Source organism: Telopea speciosissima, chromosome 6, assembly GCF_018873765.1.
Source record: "Telopea speciosissima isolate NSW1024214 ecotype Mountain lineage chromosome 6, Tspe_v1, whole genome shotgun sequence".
Lineage (NCBI taxonomy): Eukaryota > Viridiplantae > Streptophyta > Magnoliopsida > Proteales > Proteaceae > Telopea > Telopea speciosissima.
In genome coordinates this window covers 57561070-57582490 of record NC_057921.1, presented here as the reverse complement: position 1 = coordinate 57582490, position 21421 = coordinate 57561070, and the positions used below count along the sequence as shown (strand labels likewise).

The window sequence follows — 21421 nt, the reverse complement described above, 5'->3', positions numbered from 1 at the left end:
AAATGTAATAGTATGAGACTGCAAAGGTGCAAGGATGTCTATGACTAGCAAGGATGTTCAGACTGAAAAGAAATAGGCAGACCATGAAACACTTCATGGTGGTAGTGAGTTAGCATCTCATCACCTTTCGAAGCAGAGGCAGCCAGAGGAATGGAATTGCATATATTTATGGCTAAGGTTGACAATGTGGCAACATCAAGCATCAGCAATGATAAAGCTCAAGGGGATTTGGTCCCTTTGGTAGATGAAATGCAAAGCTGGGAGTTAATTGAGGCTAAGGAAGTTGGTCTCTCTTGCATTTGATGATGCTGGTTGCTGGGCCATCATTTTTCTTGGTTGGATAGGGGCTCTTTGATTTCGTACCAGAGCTATCATTTCTATCATTCACAGAGACCAGTCAGAGAAGGGAAAGGCCAAAGGAGTAGTGGTTTTCTACTCTTCGACTGTTGATTTTTATTTTTCGGCTTATTTATTCATACATTTATCTTTGGGAGAGGGTTCCGCACGACGCTAGTGTGTGGAGGAATCTGTTTGCCGCACCAATTAGTTATTTACATGAATTAATTATTATTTTACATGTATTAATTATTATATTGTATTGTGTGAGTTAGTATTGAGTGTGAGTTAGTTATGATAACTATTAGTGTAAGTTAGTTATTTAGATGTGGAAAGAGTCATGAGTGGTAAGTTATGTAACGGCAACACAACCCTATTTAATAGTGATTGTGAATGAATAGATTAGTAGAATATCATCCCTTAAGTTATCTCTTAAGAGTTATCTTGAAAAAGGATTGGCAGCCTCTCAATTGCACCAGAACGTTCAGTGGTTGCGTTCGTAAAACCCTAAATTTATTTCTTTTCTTCTCTTTCTCTCTTTATTATTTTTTTTTTATTTTCAGATTATTTGCACGTAACACAATGCCTCGAGTGTCACATGATTTCTGCTATCTCAAATACTATGGCAACTAATGAAGGAGTAGGTCAAATATTGCTTGGGAAGAAGTGAGAAACTATATGGTGGCCTTGGGTTAAACAGAATTAAATGGCAAAACAAGATGTATGTAGCTGACCCCATTCTGTAAGGACCATGCCCAAACCCATCTTGAGATTAAACCTAGATAAAATGGACACTGGGATCTAGCCAAATCTGCTTAATGCCCTAGGCTCATATGCTACTGCTATTTCTTCTTCTTCTTCTTCTTCTTCTTCTTCTTCTTCTTCTTCTTCTCTCTCTCTCAATGTCAAAAAGACAAAAAGGCAATATATGTTGGGATTGGTTTTATGCTGGCAGTCGTTGTGTTTGTAAGTTTTTGTAACTTCTATCAGTCTTATGGTTATTTTTCACAAATTTGACCTACTTAGGTTCTTGAGCAATTGGATCATCGATGTATATTTTCATTGGGAGAAAGAAAGCCACCTAGTCACGCCAGACAGGCAGTGAGACAGGTCACCCTTGTGCCCTAACACAGGGTGTATTCGAAATGACTGCTGCATTCTTGGTCATTTCTGGGATTCCAAGGGGTACAGTGGTCATTTTGCACATCCCTGTGTTAGGGTGCAAGGGTGGCTTGCACTGCATGATCGGGAAGTGTTCTCTTTCCTATTTCATTATAGAGCCATCGCTTTAAGCTTTCAACTTACCTGACCTTTCTACCAAAAAAAATAAATAGATTTACAAGACCTTGGGGAATAAGTAAATTGACAAATTTGTAAAAATTCATTATAGCTTGTTCTCACCCTGTGCCATAAGGCACTCCTTTGCCTGTTGAAGAGTTTGACCAACCAAAACCCTATCAAATTTTTATTTATTTATTTATTTATTTATTTTTTGTGTTTGGTAGAAAAAAAGCCCTGTCAGATAACCACCAAATTGCATGAAGTGGGATCATAGCTAATTAAAATGCGTAAAATGCCCTATTTTATTTTTTGCCGGGCAAGCATTCTTTGTGGGAAGGGTGGCTCCTATGTTCATGGGACTAATGAGAGTGCACACATTGGCATTTGAGGGAGGGCATTTCTGCTTTTTATGGGGGTGAGGCGATCATTCTCCACCTTTGTCTGGGGCCTCTAGGCGTACGTACACTCCACTCTCCCACCCCCAAACAAAAAAATCTAAGGTGCGGTGCACTGCCGAGATTACAACTTACTTCTGCATCCGACGGTTATCCATCCAACTTTGCAACGGGGGACAAATGTTTTCTGCAAATGGGAAAAATTACAGGCCAGGTGAGTCGAATCCATTACCTAGTGAGATACTGCATTGTACTCGCACAGTACCAACCAACTGAGCAGGCAGTCTTCTTCGGTCTTGTTCTTCTTCTCATGTTTCTCATGTAAAACCCGTATTTTGTTTTTGATGACGATCTTCTCTTCAGTCTTCTTCTTCTTCTCTATGTTCAAGAGAGCATGCTACCGACTGCTCTGACTTAGACATCAAGGCCTGGCCTGAACACAAGTCGCCGGTCATCCTCGCCCCTTCTCTTCCGACGATGGTTTGATAAGAGTTTCAGGCTAACAGTACCGGTACTGGAGGAGGTAAAGTTCCTCTCTCTCTCTCTCTCTGCTTCCCGTCTTCGTTTCCTCAGATGTACGTTGCTGAAACCCTAAAAATGTTGTGAGTATGCTACTATTTTGTGTGATAAAAGCTAAAACCCTATAACATTTGGCAATTTTAATAGCAATCATGGTATGAATCGAAAAGTGATTCACTTTAGGGTTTCAGAGCATATGGTTCTAAATTACATTGTTTTGGCTAATTCCCTTTTGACTCCGTTACCTATCCTTAATATGGCTGAATGGTTACAGGAATGCGTAAAAGCAGAATTCAAAACCATAGTGCGCTAGTAAATTAACAGTTAGAAGAGTTCGAGAATTGAGAGCTTAAAATTGTTCACAACTAGAATCCACAACAGAACCCAATTCATGTGTGTCTCTTGGAATCCCTTCATGAATAATTGTACACCAGTTGGGCATCTCCAAACAAAATGTGAATTCTTCACTGTTACCCAGACTGTGAGTTCCATTCCAAAATGTCGTCTCACCAAAAATGAACTAGTCATTGTTAACATTGACAATCTGATTATAAATGCATTGTTCAATCAAGAAAAAACCCATTAAGGAACCTGTGGGTATATCTGTGCATGTTCCAAACTCCCAAGTCCCATTATCATTTATAAGTTAGATCAGGAATCTTGAAAAGTGTTCACTTGAGATGCATAATCCTACGAAGTAATAAGGTAATACTTAATTTCAGGTGGCAAGCAATTTTTAGGAGCATGTTTTGGTGTTTAAATGTTAGCAAATATTTATTTCAAGTGTTTTGTGATTAATGCTATTGCTATTTCAATAAGAGATTGCCAGATAAAAGTTAGGTTCTGTTTAGTGAAGATTTACTGCAGCTACACCTTTGAAAATGATCAAAGGAACACTAGAGATATCTGTGATTCTGTATTGCAATTAATAGAAAGATTTTGAATATCTTGTTTACTTCAAATGTGTCATTGAAGTTGATATACTTCTTTGATATATGATGCTTGGTCTTGGAATTTGGAATGGGTTGTGGAATTTGGAATGACTTGTGGAATTTGAAATGGGTGTTGTAGACGCTGAATTTTGTCACCCCTTGGCGATGATGACAACAGGATACGGATAGACATCGATATCTCTTTCAAGAAGGACTCTTGTCCCTACATCTGAACCAAATCACCCTAACATCCCTAAAATGACTTATCAAACCCTTTTACTAAACGCTAAAGGAGGTACTACTCACCCTCCCCCACCACGGCCGTCCCGCTAGCCGGTTAGCGGGCCATGGGGGTCTAAGGGGGCAGGCAGCCCCCCTGCGGGGGGTGTAGGGGGCAGAGCCCACGACAGAAAATTTTCTGAAGAGTCAGAAGGGAGCCAAAAACCCAAAAAATAAGGAAAAGTGGTACTGCGCCCCCACGGCGCCGTGGGCTCCTTCCCACGGCACCGTGGGGACGTGTACTTGATTTCTACGGCGCCATGAAGGGGTGTGATATCAGCCTGCTGACGTCACCCATGGCGCCGTGGAAAAGTCCCCCACGGCGCCGTGGAGGGCTTATCCGGCCAAGGGTGAGGGTCTCCCCTCCCTATAAATAGGAGGGTCCCCCTCCCTCATTTCTCAAGCTTTTCTCGGGTAGGGAGACCCTCCAGGGCTTGTTTTCCCCCCTTTTCACCCTCTTTTCCCCCGTCTTTCCCTCATGAGTATGTGAGAGAGTGGAGTTCGTCGACGTGGGTAGATCCTTCGATTACCCATCTAAGCATAGAGCGATTCTGCTCTTAGGTATGGTTATCCCGTCAGTGTACGGATAACGAAAAACCCCCTTCACAGTCGTTATTCTGTCTGTGTACAGATAATGAGAATCTCTTATATAGCTGTTACTCTGCCCGAAGTTTGAGTAGTGAAACCCATCTCATATAGTTCTTACTCTGTCCGACAAGAGAGAGACAAGCCGATCGTCCGTCTCCACCTGAGCCGTGGGACATCACATATTTTGACTCGATGCGCTTTCATTTATTTTGTGTATTTCTTGACAGGTATTTATCTCTTTCCTTCTTATTATTTTTTTGGCATAATATAGACAATTAAAGTAACTTGTTTTAGTGTACATAGTAAATGATTTTTCCTTCTTTTTCATGATTAGTGCATCATAACTTAGCCTTACATGTTAGTATAGGATATATTATCAAGGGAGAATATTCGAAAACCAGCATCTAGTAGAAAGACCGGTTTATCCGGGCGAGGTGGGTGCCTAACACCTTCTCACCCTCGTAACCTGACTACTTATCCTGAATCTTTGACCAGACCATATGGAATCACGTAGCCCTTTCCGCTGACCCCGGATGGGGGTACACCCATTGGGTCCTAGGCCCTAATCCTAGGTAGCAACTCCATTCTTTTATAAAAATATGATCCCAATCCCCATGATGATATATCGGAACAATACGCCGTTATTCATCGAAGCCAATCCTTGTCGCCAAGAGGCTGAGGAACCTTCGTCCCGAGGACCATGGTACTTACAGCTGCTTGATAATATAATTGCTTTGAACTTTGGATACAGTCATTTAGATAATAGTTTATCAATTTATGGGTTTATAATGCTTTTTTATTGTCCTGTATTTGAAAAATCTAAACGTTTAAAGCGTGTACCATCCATTTTCGTTTTTTTTATCCGATCTCAGAATGTTTGACCATCCCGAACAAAATATTTTTTCCATTCCTGTTTTAACTATGAGTGTGACTTGTGTGACTTGTACTGTAGTGCAGTGAACCTGAATATCGAGAATGGCTTTCAGCTTATCTCTTCGTCGTGCCCTCTCTCTCTTCTCTCCTCTGCAGTTCTCCTCTCGTTTTGAGATGCGGCTCTTATCCTACACCTTTCACTCAGAGGAACTCTCTGAAGCTCCAGAGGCAGAGCTAGGGTTTTCAGAGACCCCAAAACCTTCACTTCCTTCACTGCAGACCTCCACAGATGCAGACTTAGTTTCCGAGATCTTAATCCAGCACCATAATCCATTCCACACAATGGAATCCTCTCTGCAACTGAACGGAATCAGGGTTACTCCTCATCTGGTTCACCAAATTTTAATTCGACTTAAGAATGTCTCGAAGATTGCGCTTGGGTTCTTCGTTTGGGCCAAAGATCAGGCGAATTACAAGCATGATACAGCTGCCTATGATCTGATGATCGATATCTTGGGAAAAGTTCGGCAATTTGATGTCGCTTGGCAGTTAATTATTGAGATGGATCAACAAAATCTGAGACTCACTTCCAAAACTTTTGGAATTCTGATTCGTAGGTTAGTGGCTGCAGGGCTTACTCGGCAAGCGATTCGTGCCTTCGACGACATGGAGAGTTTGATAGAGAAGGAAGCAGACCCAGAAGACTTTCTTTACCTTCTTGACACCCTGTGTAAATATGGATACGTGAAGGTTGCTACGGAGATTTTCAACAAACGGAAATTCAGATTTGAACCCGACATGAAAACTTATACCGTTCTGATTTACGGATGGTGTAAGATAAAAAGACCCCAAATGGCTGAGAAATTCTTTAGAGAAATGGTGGATCGTGGATATGAACCAAATGCTGTTACCTACAATGTTTTATTAGATGGGATTTGCAGGAGGGCAAGCTTGCACCCTGATGACCGGTTTGAGAGGACCGTTCAAGCAGCAGAGAACTTGTTCGATGAAATGCGGAGGAGAGGAATAGAGCCTGATGTCACTAGCTACTCTATCGTACTTCATGTTTATAGCCGAGCTCATAAACCAGATTTAACTTTGGATAAGTTAAATCTGATGAAGGAGAAAGGAATTTGTCCAACAGTGGCAACCTACACTTCGGTTATTAAATGCCTCTGCTCCTGCAGTAGACTCGAAGATGCCGAAGAGTTGCTCAATGAGATGGTCGCTAATGGAGTAAGCCCTTCTGCTGCAACTTATAACTGTTTCTTTAAGGAATATAGAGGAAGGAAGGATGCAGATAATGCTTTGAAATTGTATAGGAAGATGAAGGATGGATCTTCGTGCACTCCAACTATGCACACATACAATATATTAGTGGGCATGTTTTCGAGGTTAAATCAGATGGAAATTGTGCAGGAGATATGGAATGATATGAAGGAAAGTGGGGCTGGTCCAGATTTGGATGCATATACCTTGTTGATTCATGGGTTGTGTGAGAAACAGAAGTGGAGGGAGGCTTGTCAGTTCTTTGTGGAGATGATAGAGAAGGGTTTTCTTCCACAGAAGGTTACATTTGAGACGCTCTATCGAGGTTTAATACAGTCTGATATGTTGAGGACCTGGAGAAGATTGAAGAAGAAACTTGAAGAAGAGTCTATAACATTCGGTTCTGAATTTCAGCTCTACCATTTCAAGCCTTATAGGAGGTGATATGCCAAGTCTAGTATGGTAGTATCTCAACTCGTCCTACAGAAAGTGCTAACCAGCTGATCCAGTTTAAAAGATTGTCAAATGGATGATGGTACTCTTGTGCTAGCTTTATCTGGATTCTGAGGTGTGAAACTAAACTGGGAATGGCTCAATCATGGCATTGCCAAGAATAGCGGTAACGAGTTCAAGCTTGGGAGAAGCTTATCATTGAATCAGTCCAAACGCAGGGAGGATTGAAGAAACGTGGCTGACAATTTTATATTGAAGAATAAATTAAGCATAGAGTATTTATATATACAACAAAAAAGAAGAGTTGTACTGCAACATTTATTGCGTGGATCTTGCACAGACACAGGAGTATAGAAAATTATCATCCCACCCCGGTGAAATAAAAAATCTCATTCAGATAAACGTGAAATTACAGCCCTATCTCATGAAATTAAAAATCCCATCCAGATGCCTTTACGCATGTTTTCATTGGATCCATGCTGATGCAGGGATTACATGATGAGGCAGCTCTCACTTGCCCTTATATGATTGTTTTCGGGATTAAGCTCCTCTCTAGGGAGCCCAGCACGCCCATGGGGTATCCAGCCATTGGGGTGTGCCGCACACATCCCTGGGTGTGCACCGAGATGTGTGCGGCACAGCCCAACCATGCCCTCAGGGCACTCCCTGGTGCTGAGCTCCCTGAAGAGGAGCCGGATCCTTGTTTTTGCAAGGTAGGTGTACTATTCATCCAACACAACGGCCAGCTTTGCTTTTCAGGTGAAATCAGGAGTTTGAGTAATGAGGAGTGAGATTCCCGTCCGCCCTCACCAACTGTTTTTGCTTTTTTTTATTCTCACAGCCGATTCGTAAAATCAGTCCAAGTTTTGGTTGATTTACTCTCTCGCGAGGTTCCCGCACTGGTTTTTCTCTCTACATGCCTTGAGAGCCAGAAGACTCTCCGATCCCACCAATGTTCTGCAGAGCAGAGCTGGGATACTACCCTCGTCAATCCATGTGTACCTGGTTTCATGTCACTTGCGGCTCCAACAACAATGTCAAATCTGGACCCTTCATGAGCGTTTACTCCTTATATGAAACCATTGCTTCAAGGTATACATACTTAAGTACTCAAAGCGAAATATACAGGAATTAATATTGCTTGGAGTATTTAAAAGTCTACCTTGTAATTTGAGTACTTAAGCAATGGCCAAATCACCAATCCTTCTTTTCAACCTCACGGCAAGATATTCTTTGCGTGGTCAACTTTAAATTGACCTTATCTTTTTGCTAATTTCTTGAAGGGAAAAGAAACGCTAGAATAATCGGCACACCTCTGTTCCTTTCCGCCTTTCCAAGGGATGTACCGATCATTTCGTACATGACTCTACCCGGGCACAGCACCGGTTAGCGTTCCCTTTCTTAAGTTAGTTGGTAAATGCCTGTTTAATCAATTTTTCTGTTAGTTATTATCATCTAGAAATAGCGGGTGTGTTTGCTACGGTACTGATCTCTTGGGTTGTCATTGGAAGTTGAAATGAGAAAGATCTAGAGGCAACTTTCATTACTATTCCAATTTTGTGTGCAATGCTGGAGATTCATATTGGTTTCATTCCATGACTTTATCTTGTAGTGAAATGACTGATGCAATTCCATTGGATGTTCAAGTATGAACAGAGATAAAAATCATGGTTCATGGCTATTGCTTCTCGGTTTAGTGAGATAAAAATCATGTTAGGGCAGGCCTCAAAAGGCCAAACTGGAGAAGGCATTTATTTTCCGGGTGCAATAACCTCACCAAGCAATCTAACTAAACCACCAAGAATAGCACGTGAACCAGGACAAATGCCAGTTTAGCCCATCACCAGTAAATCCCAGCTTTGGCCTGGTTTACATTTCAAATCATATTACATAGCACTTAGCTCATTTGATTGCTATAATGAAGACTCAGATAGGGCGGCATTCAATAACTTCTACCATTCCTTTCCTGCCGTCCAGCAGTTTGCCTTAGTTGAAGACATAGCATTTACCTTGGTTAGGTATGATGACACCATCATGCAGAATCAGTGGATGAAGGCCATGTAGAGTATCAGTTTCAAATCCTTTATAAAAGCAGATTTCTTGTCAATACAGTACATTAGTATAGTGTCATCGACCAAGAGATAGCATATATAGTGTGTCCATGCATGGTGTCCCTACCTATCATCAGTCCATCTACCCAGTGCTTCTCCTACACGGACTTTTTCCCCACGACCAACGCAGAACTTGAAATCTGATGAACCATTTTCTTGGTGTGATTTTGATGCAGGGGCTTGGAAGACAAGCACCACAGTTGATCCCATGTTGAATGCTGCCATCTGAAGGGAATAAAACATATTAATCGTAGTATCAAAGAAAGCACAAAAATAATATACAAGAACAGCAATTATCTTAACTAAAGAGCAAAACACACAATTATTAATGTTTCAGAGTATTTAGAATAGGAAATAGCCTCTCCGCAAAGCGGGTGTAAGGCTGCGTACATTATGAAACTCCCACGCCCTGGAGTGGTAGCAGCCTCGTGCACTGTATCCACCCTTTTTAGTAGTTAGGATCGGAAAACATGTAGGTGGAGTAGAACCTGAATGGATGACACCACTATAGACTCCAATAGCTAAATAATCAATGTTGATGCATGAAGCAGATCTCGGAAACATCCAAGTGGTGAAGTTTGCGAAAATAAGATATAGATGCTTAACTAACCTCTTCACCCTTCCTGAGCGTCAAACCGACACCTTCAGGTTCATAGATGCGTTCATCTGGAGGCTCTGAATGCGGCAATTTTTTTCTTGGCCTGTTTGTCTGAAGCTCTGGTTCAATGAAGAGCTGGCAAGTGAAAGTTCAAGCCAAGATCAACAACTCATAATCTGCACAACATACACTTGTAATAGAGTTTTTTAAGCAGATCTACAAATCCTGAACTTTTTCCCACATCATGAACCGTGAACACATTTGAAACCACAATCAGTGCCATGTATGGTAGATTTATTGGTTAAAAGAAATTCAAAACTGGTTTCTAATTTATTTATTTGGCAACAAAGGATGATAGCTTATTCATTTACAATTCAATAAACAAGAAAAAGATCTTGTCCTGTTTTTCTTCTCCCTTTTATTCAATCTGTATTTATTTTCATTTCAGTTTTTTAACGCCTTTACTTGCAAATGTCTTCCAGCTTATTTCTCCCATTAACTGCACAGGATCCCTATCTGGAACAACATAGTGAACCTGCACAGTCCAGAATCATTGATGCGATCTCATAACTATACTTTAGAAAGGTGTAAAACTTAAGAGGGAAGGATTGCCGGCTTCCCACACAAGATAGCTTGGCACCTAGTTCTGATGCCATGTGGCAGGTTGAATGGTGCTAAAATTGTAGACAGGTAAACCCTAAGGTCCCTGCTGACAAGTCAAATTACAACTTAATCAAAGTTGGCAATGTGGCAACCCTCCCCCCCACTAAAAGAACCAAGACTAGTAATGGGGTGCACGGTCATAAATATAAGGTATGCCACTACATGAGAAGGTAAATGATTGCATTTGCAGCTGTATTTAACAAGTAGCCAATCCAATGGCCACAATTGCTGCATCAGTATTCATGATGCAGATTCATCACCGAAATAAGCTTGTTTTATAAGGAACAAATCTAGGGTTGGGTTATATACATGTTGGGCCTTTGATCCCATGGATTTTCAATGTAATAGTCCACTCTTATGGGCCTAAACTATGGGTAATTAGGTTGCATACGGGATTAGTTGTTTTAGGCCATCTTTGGTATAGTTTTTATTTTTTATTTTTGCTTTAGAAAACATTTTTGGTTGCGTTTGGTATCGTTTATGGAGCCTGTTTCTATTTTAAAAAGATTGAAAAAAACCAAAAACCAAAAAGAGATTGAGAGCCGTTAATGATTTTTGGCCAAAAATTACTTTTGACCATTTATGCGGAGACTTTAATGAGCATGTGCTCATAAGTCTCAAAATCGAAGGGTAAGAGTGTCATTTTCTTGTTTAATTAGAAATACCGAACTTTCTTCTTCTTCTTCGTCCTGCACTCAATCATCGTTCTTGCTGCACTCAATCGTCGTTATACCCTCGCTGATCTTCTTATCCTTTGACTTCGCCGCAACGACATATGGATTATTGGATAATTTTATAGTTTTTAGTTTTGACAAAACGACCGTTAAAGACCCCATTCTAGGGTTTAAGACGTCAAACTCTGTGTCCTACTCTCCTCTGTTTTGCCCCTTCAACCTCATCGACAACCTTTTTCCTGTGTGGACCCCGAAAGAGTGTGCGTGAAGAAGCACAATGGAGCTTCGGTTCGGATTTCGGAATGAGTAACGGAGGTAGTTGATAGAATCGAAGGGCCTGTTTGCTGTTCCCATGAAATTGGCTGTAATTTATCCTTCCCCATGTTGTTCTTGTTCTGCTCCTTCATCTTCCTTATCTGTAAAGGTCAGGACCAAGAGCCGGACGCCCGACCCAGGTTCTGGTAAGGGTTCTGATCCAACTCCTCCACGGATTACATCAAATGTCAAGCAGAATTTGCAGTTTTTAAGGTTGTGGAGGGATTTCCAAAGATGAAAGTCCAATACACCTAAGCCTGCTACTAGCTACCGTAGAAAGAAGGTGTAGAAGGAGGATCTTCCAGAACATAAAATCCAACTGTTCAGTTTGCATCGTGTTCACAATTGGTAATGAAGGTTTATTTAATTTCTTGCAAACTCTCCAATTAATTTACTAAGAAGACTATCTAAAGTACATTAAACTGATTAACATAATTAATGATCTTAATTTTGCACGCTCACAAGGAGGGTGTGGACAATGCAGTCCCAGTGTTGCTTCTTGATGGGTACAATGTCTGTGGCTATTGGATGAAATTGAAGAAATATTTTATGAATGGAAGACTCGATATTGCTCGCCAAAAGCTTATCGATGAACTGATAACATTCAGTATGCTGCAAGAGGTGAAAGTGGTTGTGGTTTTTGACGCTATGATGTCTAGACTCCCTACCCACAAGGAGACATCTGGGATTGATGTAGTATTCTCAGGTGACTCGTGTGTTGATGCATGGATTGAGAAAGAGGTTATAGCTTTGAAGGAGGATGGTTGCCCAAAAGCCTGGGTCTTAAATCGCATATGGATGGATGATCTAAACCGAAAATCCCAAAATGAAATAAGGAAGACAAGTAAAAGTGGCATCTCTCCACCCACCAATTTCAAAAAACTATTATGCACATAGGTATGCCAAACATATTTCTTTGTCAAAAATCTATTATGTGTAGTGGTTACCAAACGTTTTTTATGTTTTGATCAAAAATGGTTTTCACAAATGATTTTTGTTAAATAGGCAAAAATCAAAAATAAAAAGCATACCAAAGACACCCTTAGTTCCATGCTTAGTTTTATTTTGGTGTTTTTGTTCATAAATTGAACCGGTTCAACCAATGGTTCAATTTAAGTGATTTTATTAGTTTTCTTTTAATAAGTGTTTAGTGGGGCTGGGCTAGGACTCTGTTTTGAGTCTATGTCAGTTTCCTAGTCAGTTTAAGTTACCTAACAGGTTAAGGATTGAGTTAGGCCTTTCTTTTTTAGTGTAAGAGTCTATTTTTGAGCCTTTTATATAAGATTGTAAAGGGGGCAAGTATTGGACACAAATTTTGATAATAAAAAGGTTTTTTGCTGCTCCCTTCCATTGAAGATTTGTCTTGTGTTTGATCAAGGCTGGTGGGATTAGTGTTTGAGCCAATCAACAGCTAGCTGTGTGAAGCCCGGGTGGTTCCTTTGAAGCTCTACTTTCAAGTTCTGATTTTTATTCAAGTTTTCACCATCAAACAAGTTGTTGCCAAGGATTTTCTGCAACAACAGTGAGTTTGAAGCAGACGCATCCCCTACAATTCTTCTTTTAATCCTCTCACAGCCAAACCCTAAGATTCCCCCTTTTGTTTTCAATTTTCCCAATACCTAAATTCTGTTCAAACCAAACCAGCCAGCCAAATCACACCAAACTTTGATTGAATTCTCCTCTCATACAAGGGAAAACTCAATCCAAGTTGCTCCCTCATCTGACCATACTAAACCCTAGAAATCCATCTTTTCCCTTTTCCAAAAACCTAAAACCCTAATCTCTACAGTGTTGTCGATTCTAGTTAGCATACCTAGAACCATTAGAACCTAACATAACCTTCACTGGAAGACTTCCCTACCTCAACTTAGCATAACCCTACCATCGAACCCTAGGTCCCCTTAAACCCTAACCCTAATTTAACCAAAACCCCTATTTTGACCTAACCTAACTACCCTGTTCTTAGCAGATCCTGGTTATTTGGCTCCTAGTTTGACTATTCAAACCTAGGACTACATTACTTCCATGTGGCACAACTATGTATGGCCCACCCATCCATTCCATATAGGTGTGCCCGTCCATAAAACCTTTTGCCAAAAAAGTACCAACAATTAAGATGAACTAATTCTAAAACCAGTGTGATGCTGTAGTAACTAAGGTAGTTTCTAAGAATGTAGAATTCAATTCCAGAGAAGAATGGGAACATTGTTTAGATCCAACTTTGCTAAAAAATTTCTCCAATCAATGTTGTTGTCCTAGAATGCGTAATGTGCTCGGAACATGTTCTAAGAATGCATACCAAACACTCCCTAAATTTGCTTCATGCAAGAACAAGATTTGAAAAGTCACTTAACCTCAATAGATCCAATGGTTGTTGCACCGATCGCTGCAATCGCCATATAACCTTCTGCCCATTGGCCTTCAAGAACAACCTGTTGACAAAAAGATCTTAGAAGCACAATAAATTATACCATAACTTCAATGAATTAAAATTAGAGAATAACTCCACTAAACCAATTCATATGGTTGAATGGAATAAACATACTTAAAGAAGGAACTAGAGAAATCACAACATAATAGCAGAAAAAGATGTAGAATAAATACTCAAAAATACTCAAAATAAGGTCCTTGCAAATTAAATCTGGGGAAAATGTCTTGGGACCACAGTCAGCCACCTAGAGGACCATACCTGAATTTGATTGGGCCTTATGGAATAAAAAGTTCATTAAAAAAAGCGAGAAAAGAAACACAATGCGGTGTAATACATTAGCCCAGGGGGAGAGGCGGAACGGTGGCGTCCTAAAGGCACAAAGAAACTGGTTGCAGTGGGAATTATGCCAGCAAGAGTTTACATATTGGTGATGATACTTTCAAACTCACAGCTTGGAGAATTTTCCATTACTACCTCATCAAGTCCCATAAAACCTTAAAACAGTGCAGAGCCTAACCCAGAACAATCAGACCAACTTGTCTCTAGGGTGACATGTTGAATGTGTAAGATGGTTAAACAGGCCCATTCACCCTACTAAAAAAATGACCTTAGGGACCTTGATCCAGATGGGAGGGGGATAAAACCATGTGAGGTTCATCCTAAGATTCCTCGCTCATCAACTCAGTTAAAAAAAAGTGACTTCTTGAATGCATCGGATGGTTTTAGAGAGTCCACCTTTCATAGATCAAACCATGAGACATTCAACAAGCCATGTCCAGAAATTATCACATCAGAAAATCTTACTATTACAGCAATCAACAAAAAAAATGGTTTACTAATTCAACTGCCTTCTCTTTGCTTGTTTGATCCATTGTAAAATTTTCTGTGCAAATTACATTTAACATGGAAATTTTCCTCCATATATATATACTTTTTCGGTATCTCTCTTTTTTTTTGCATTTTACGTTAAGACAAACAGTAGAAATCCTATTTTATACGGACTTTTTCCTTCACCACCTTTTCAAACGGAAACAAACAGAGCAAAAGGAACAAAGAAGAACACGTAAAGATAATTCTATAAATATTAATTACATAGTTCAATGATTCTATACAAGAACTATATTAACCAGTAAGATTACCCTTTCATTCTCAACATGGAGGTTTCTGATAGTTCTTGTAGCACGTTCATTCAAGGGGAAAAGGCGACCTGCAAACAAATTCTCCACATAGTAAGTAGACATATCATGTTCATGCCAGGGGGGTCATTGCCGGCCAAAATTCTTGTTGCAAATAAGGTAGGTAATCTGCAGCTACTTTTGGTTGCAAATAAAACATCAACCAATGAACTCATTCTCTACTCAGACATGCATTTTTAGATTTGAGATTACATTATTATTTGCCAATTCCGGTACCACTGTAAATGTCTTATACATAGTTTAAGGAACAAATGCTTGATATCTAAATTACCTGAGAAGTGGCGACGAATAAATACATTCCAATCAATGGGAGAATGTACTCGATGATAGTCCCCAGGCTTCAAATATATTACGCAGTAGAACACACCCTTCACTGGACTGCAGTTGAACATTCCAACACGTGGAAAAATTTCAGCATGATGACTAACATTAGATTGCAAAATACACTACATATTCAAGTGAACTTGTATCTGTGTGGCATGAAATATAAATCCTCTAGACCTAGAAATGGAAGGGGTGGGGGGGGACTTCAATGATTAAAACTTAAAAGAGGAGAATACGTTTAAGAGGAAGAGGAGGGGATGAACAGAGTTTCCAAGACCAAAATAAAAGAGAAAATAGACACATTGCATGGTTGCACCACCTAGGCATATATTAATCATTTGGGACTCTTCTCCTACTTACAAAGGATGATATCTAATTGGGCAAACTACATTTCCAGAAGAATGAGCATTGGGAAACTGAATAGCTAAGTCATCCCTCACAAAGAATTCTCCTACTATCAAGTTCCAAAAACCAAGAGAAAAATTCAGTGTCCCCATATAAGAGAAACTAGCATCGGCAGCAACCACATAATTACCATGCAGCTGCAGGGTTCCACATTTTAGGAGAAGCCAATGAAATTCGCCACCATGACTTTTTGCTTCTATCTTTCATAGTGCTTTTCTGCTCAGTACTTTCTCCATGTATATTCTCTTGGACTATCATTGGGAGGAATGAATTTGCACCAAGAAGCGAAGTCGCTGAATAAGAGAAGCCTTTGACTTGCTCAATCATAGCTCCTGATTCCTTCAGCTCTCCAAATCTCAAAATTGTACCATCCACAGGGCTGACCTATTGCAATGAATGGGAACTAATAGTGATTATGCATCAGTTGGCAATATCATACCGTTTGAAAACGGACGCAACACTCATAAGAAGTTGCAATAGCTGGTTACCAGTTACCAGACAATGTGGATCAGGGTCAATGGGCCTGGAGCCCTCTTTAAGAGAGTGAACAAAAAATTCCTGCAGAGATCTGTACTCATCAAGAGGCAGAGCTATTTCTTCTAAATCTGCAATAACGGACAGTTCAGGAGCTTACCCTCAGATGCTCAAGGAAGGATGCAACTTCGAACTAAAATATCATGAGTGTTCCCTTTCCTCCCCCTCACAACTCCAGGTGAATATGTGCATGTGAGTGCAAAAAATAAAAGCAAGAGTCTCCCACGAAACCAAAGTCCCAAGATAACACATACAGAATATAAATAAAGTTCAAGCCGACACAATTCCTCACCAACCTAATCAAACCTTGTATGGTCAAGGAGTTTCACCTTTCTATCATCACAAACATTCTAAAATACTGCATAAGTGGATGATGAACTAGTAATTTAAACAATAAGACTTGCATTCACTCACAATGATTAGAATAATGATACCAGAATGTCTTATACTATTAGACGGTGAGCTAAAAAACTTATCTTCTGTTTCCATATTTTCTTTCTTTGGGCTGGGGAGAATAATCATGTAAGCTAAGAAACATTCACCGCAAGCTGGTGAGAATAATCATGCCAGCTGTTCTTTTCTTTTTCTTTTTAAGTTTATAGTTTTCTTTTTGGAAAATATCTTTTACTTATCCTCACAAATAAATTACTGCCAAATACAAGGGAAACTATTCGTAATTTCACTTTGATAAAAATTAAAAAAAGGTAAGAACAACAATACTTGAATGAAATGCCCGAGCCCAAGCATTGTAGATGTAAGGACGAAAGACGACAGGGATCTCCTGAGAAAAAAAAAATTATCATGTAGAATGTTAGTAAATATACCATCAGAAACATCACAATTCAGTACCTTGAAGAGGGGAAAATTTTCCACCAAAGAGAGTGTACCTAAAGTTTTTGAAGGTTACGAAGAGATGCAGAAGAATAAATAACCATATAAATAGATATTTTAATAACAAATGATGAAATTGGAAGAATATGAAGAAGGAACAACGATGTTAACAGAAGATGATGTCAGAGTTACATAAGAATGAAAGTTCAATTATCAAGAAGGCAGAAGCAAGAATATTCAAAGTCATTGAAAGAAAACAACAGTGACAGTGTGACAGATGATAAATAAATAAAAATTACACTGGTAAGGATGCAAGTATCTTATTCCAACAAATAACTCTTCTAACTAAATATCATATTTTACTATCTCTTCAAATTCCTTGACATGTGCATTCATATGCAAGATTGCGATGATATATATATAGAAACCGAAACACTAACTCTATATATTTAGTGGAATATTTGAAACCAAGATATATTTGAATATTTCCAAAATATAACATTCCACATTCATTTCAAAAGGTGAAAGAAACAACATTGGGACTGTTTTGAGGTTCAGATGGTGAAACAGTAATTTTCGTGCCCTTGCATATTGGGCCCAAGATATATTACCTTGTTTAGGAAATAAAGCAAGTCAATGCTATGTGAAACTGAGGCACCAGACTAATTTTAAAATAAAATTGGCATAGTAAAAACATACTAGTGAATCAGATCAAAGGAAAAGATCTACTATATTAAGAACAGAAAGGAAACATCAAAACAGGACCATGTTAAAAAAAAAAAAGGTTCTATACAAGAGATGCAAAACTATGCGTCCAAAATATAACATTCCACATTCATTTCCAAAGGTGAAAGAAACTATAACATTGGGACTGTTTTGAGGTTCAGGTGGTGAAACAGTAATTTTTGTGCCCCTGCATATTGGGCCCAAGATATATATTACCTTGTTTAGGAAATAAAGCAAGTCAAAGGTATGTGAAACTGAGGCACCAGACGAAATAAAATTGGCATATTAAAAACATACAAGTGAATCAGGTCAAAGGAAAAGATCTACTATATTAAGAACAGAAAGGAAACATCAAAACAGGACCATGTTTAAACAAAAAAAGGTTCTATACAAGAGATGCAAAACTATGCGTCCTAGAGTCCAGTAATGGCCCACATGCATGTCCAAGGTGAAAACAGTGGACATCCCAAGGTGCCTCACAACATAGAAGATTACCGAGGGTGACATTTAATACTCACCAAACTTGCCATAAAACCCCAAAAACGCGAAATGGAACGCAATGGTAGCAATCTCAACAATGTGGCCTGTATTTGGAAAGATCAAAAAATTTATTTATCAGAAGCCAGACATGCAACTTTCAGCATTTTGGGAACCCAACATTAGTTAGTGAATAAAATGAAAGTTAAATGATGCAATATTAAGAAACATCAAATAAAAGAGTAGTTACTTTTAAATCAGGAGAGAACTCAAATTCAATCCCTTTCTCCTTTGCTTCTTCAACCTATCAAAAAAGAATGATACAAGTAACAAATAGACAAAAATGTGTAAAGTAATGAACAACAACTATATTTACCAAGAGCAAGAGATTCCAAATAGCAAATCAATACTTATAAAAATTTTCAACTCTCTCCATGCTAATATTCAAAAATATTTGCATGAACATATAGGTACATTTAGTTAATCTCGTTGAACTGCAAAATGTCAGTAGTTCAATTGTTTGGCATCATCCGAGTGGCTATGGCTGCAAGTCCAAAGACTGGATGAAGAAGTACAAAATTAACATGTCGAGATGTAAAAACTCCCAAACAATAAAAATTTAATTCCATCTCAAATAATGATTGTAGCAAGTAAAACCCAGTGACAAACCACTGAACAGTCTAAACCAATTCAAAAAGGAGACCAAATGGGCAAAAAGTTGGTGTATCCAACGGTAAAATTTGCACGATTATTATAACTCCATTAATGGATCTGGTACACGGTGCAACCTAGCTTTCAGGGAATCCACTCCATTTTATATATTATCAGGTACATTTGCTTCAAAATTAAATAACTATATTAAACAAAACAAATACTCCATAATCTCATGGAATGGAATACTATAACAGTGACACATCCACACACTGCAAGAGGAGTGATAGACACGGGTTTATAGCCAATTCATTGGAGAACTTGTTATTTTTAGGAACTTATTTCAAAAGACATGCACCTTGTATCAAGGCTCAACTGTCAGATTAGCATCCAACTAAGAGCCGCATTGTTACATGCATGCACCATTGCACGGGAATGTCCTACGTGGCTGAGAAGGAATGCATGGGCTTATATGTAGGATAGTAGTGGGGAGTTATTGGAAAGTTGTTTATTTATGTAATTGGGAGTAGTTTACCTATTAGTAATGGGGAGTTAGACGTAAGTGAAGGTATGATGTACAGAGGTGGGAGTAGTTACAACTCCTTTGTCATCCTTGTATATAGCCATCGTATGATAATGAAGCAAATTATTATCCCTATCCAACTACTTCGGTAGCAGAGGCCAGGCTTCCTCAATAGAGCCTTCCATTTTTATCTCCTCGTTTTTCTCTATTCTTACAACCCTATCACCATAGGGAATAAACGAGGTATCAAGTATATACCACTCATCCACATCTATTTTCATAAATGCTGTTTGTGTTCTAATTCAAAAGCATCAATACCTAGACTCACTTCATTCTCAATCACTGATGTAGTATCACTTGGCTGGTTGGACCGGCATGATAGGCTTTGGAGTCCCAAATCCAAACAGAACCGGTGTCCAATGGTTTTTAGGCCAACAAGGGTTGGAATTAGTTCATTTAGTTGTTTATTTATTTCAGTCTTTTATTTGTTTCGAATTGCATACCTAGGAGTTAAATAGAGTTTGAGTTTGAGTTGCAAGTTATTTTAGTTTCCTATTTATTTTCTTCTTTAAATACTTGCATGTAACCTAACATTGGGAACAGTGAATTGAATAGAAGTTTTTGAGTTTTACTATGTGAGATTGTGTTTGTGTGTGTGATTCCCCTTCCTCCCCTGCAACTTTGAGCTTCATCTCAGATTTCTCCCTATTCCCTACAGGCCCTCCACCAATTTGGTATTAGAGCCGAAGGATCCATCTCCTTCCCTTTTAGTCTCTCTCATCCCATTCTTCTACTTCTTCCCCGTTCCCTACCGGCCCTCCACCAACCACTAGTCTCTACTCTTTTCAAAAGCCTCCTGTTAGTGGAAAATTTGATGTTTGTGATTCAACCCCCACCCCCCCCCCCCCCCCAACACACCCACCCACCCACCCACCTCCCAAAACGAATATGGAGAACTAAACTGTAAGATATTTCAAAGTTTTCCTCATTAAAAAACAGGACAGATCTATTGGTCTACAGACATGTATACCTTTTTGTCATCATAGAGACGTCGTGCATGAAGAATACCAAGCATAAGTATAGTAGCAACAGTTGCACCAGGCACCAGAAAAGAACTACCTGAAAACACATGAGATTGTGATGACGTGTCTCACTAAATTGGGGGAAAATTTACTGAGAATTCTAATAACAAGATTGCTAGAGTCCAAGTAGAATAGAACGATTGAAATACAAGAAGCACAAACAAACTGAAATAAATCACTTGATAACAATAAACAAATTCAAAAATAAGTATTTGAGTAGAGATTTAGTAAATTTACTCTGGAATACCAGAAAAAACTATAAATGAGAAAGCAGAGACGGAGAATGAGGTTTGAAATAGTACAAATACCAAGAAGCGTTTTACGGAAGAAGAAGCTGACCTTCGGAGTTGCCAGTTCCGCCAGTGACGGATGCTCTGGTTTGGAGGTTCCTTGCGATGGAATCGAAGCAAAGACGACGAGAAAGAGGATGACGGAGATGTAAATGAGCGGGAGAGACTGGCCATTTTGGGCGAACCATAAACCTCATTCTTCTGAACTCCCTAGTTTGAACTTCAGAGTGATTTCAAATTGCAGACTCGAACGATGAGTGATAGCTTCTCTCTGGAGAGGATCCTGGTGCCTTCTAAAGTGGCTAATGGCAAGTGCGAATGTCCAATTAGGGATGCAAATAAATAGCCGAAATCCGTTTCCGTATCTGTTTAGCGCTCCGAATCCGTCGGAATGCTAAACAGATACGGATAGACTATAGCTAATCGAAAAGCTATATTCACATGTAAACAGATAAAATATCTGATCCGAATCCGTCTCAAAGCTAATCGGATGCGGATATATAGCACTATTCAAGATGAATCCGATCCATTTACATTCGTATGTCCAATGAGGTTATGCGAATTGGGTTCTGCGAAAAGTACGGTATTTTGCAGGATTCGACTCCTCTCCAGGCAACGCAGTGCCCAGGGAGTGCCAAGGGGGCATCTAAGGGTTGGCCCGTACA

At 39.4% G+C, this 21421-nt stretch overlaps 2 protein-coding genes and 1 pseudogene across 3 annotated transcripts; 2 read left to right on the top strand and 1 right to left on the bottom strand.

Moving 5' to 3' along the window:
* Nucleotides 1-5285: 5285 nt before the first annotated feature.
* On the top strand, nt 5286-7127 carry LOC122665201 (pentatricopeptide repeat-containing protein At2g13420, mitochondrial-like). The gene has a single exon (XM_043861286.1). It carries the CDS (start codon nt 5306-5308, stop codon nt 6914-6916), a length of 1611 nt encoding a protein of 536 aa, XP_043717221.1. The 5' UTR covers nt 5286-5305; the 3' UTR covers nt 6917-7127.
* A 1886-nt stretch (nt 7128-9013) lies between these two features.
* Nucleotides 9014-21019, bottom strand: LOC122665202 (phosphatidylserine decarboxylase proenzyme 1, mitochondrial). Of its 2 annotated transcripts, none has more exons than XM_043861287.1 (12): nt 20804-21019; nt 20415-20504; nt 18461-18514; nt 18252-18317; nt 16897-16957; nt 16138-16247; nt 15773-16026; nt 15185-15291; nt 14857-14924; nt 13641-13718; nt 9644-9769; nt 9014-9258 (listed from the first exon to the last, which is right to left on the bottom strand). In XM_043861287.1, exons 1-12 carry the CDS (start codon nt 20951-20953, stop codon nt 9100-9102), a joined length of 1323 nt encoding a protein of 440 aa, XP_043717222.1. In that variant the 5' UTR covers nt 20954-21019; the 3' UTR covers nt 9014-9099. The 2 variants fall into 2 exon arrangements, with proteins under 2 accessions (XP_043717222.1, XP_043717223.1); XM_043861288.1 differs by having other exon boundaries at nt 9014-9261; nt 9647-9769; nt 20415-20503; nt 20806-21019.
* LOC122664423 lies at nt 11229-12183 on the top strand (annotated as a pseudogene).
* Nucleotides 21020-21421: the final 402 nt, after the last annotated feature.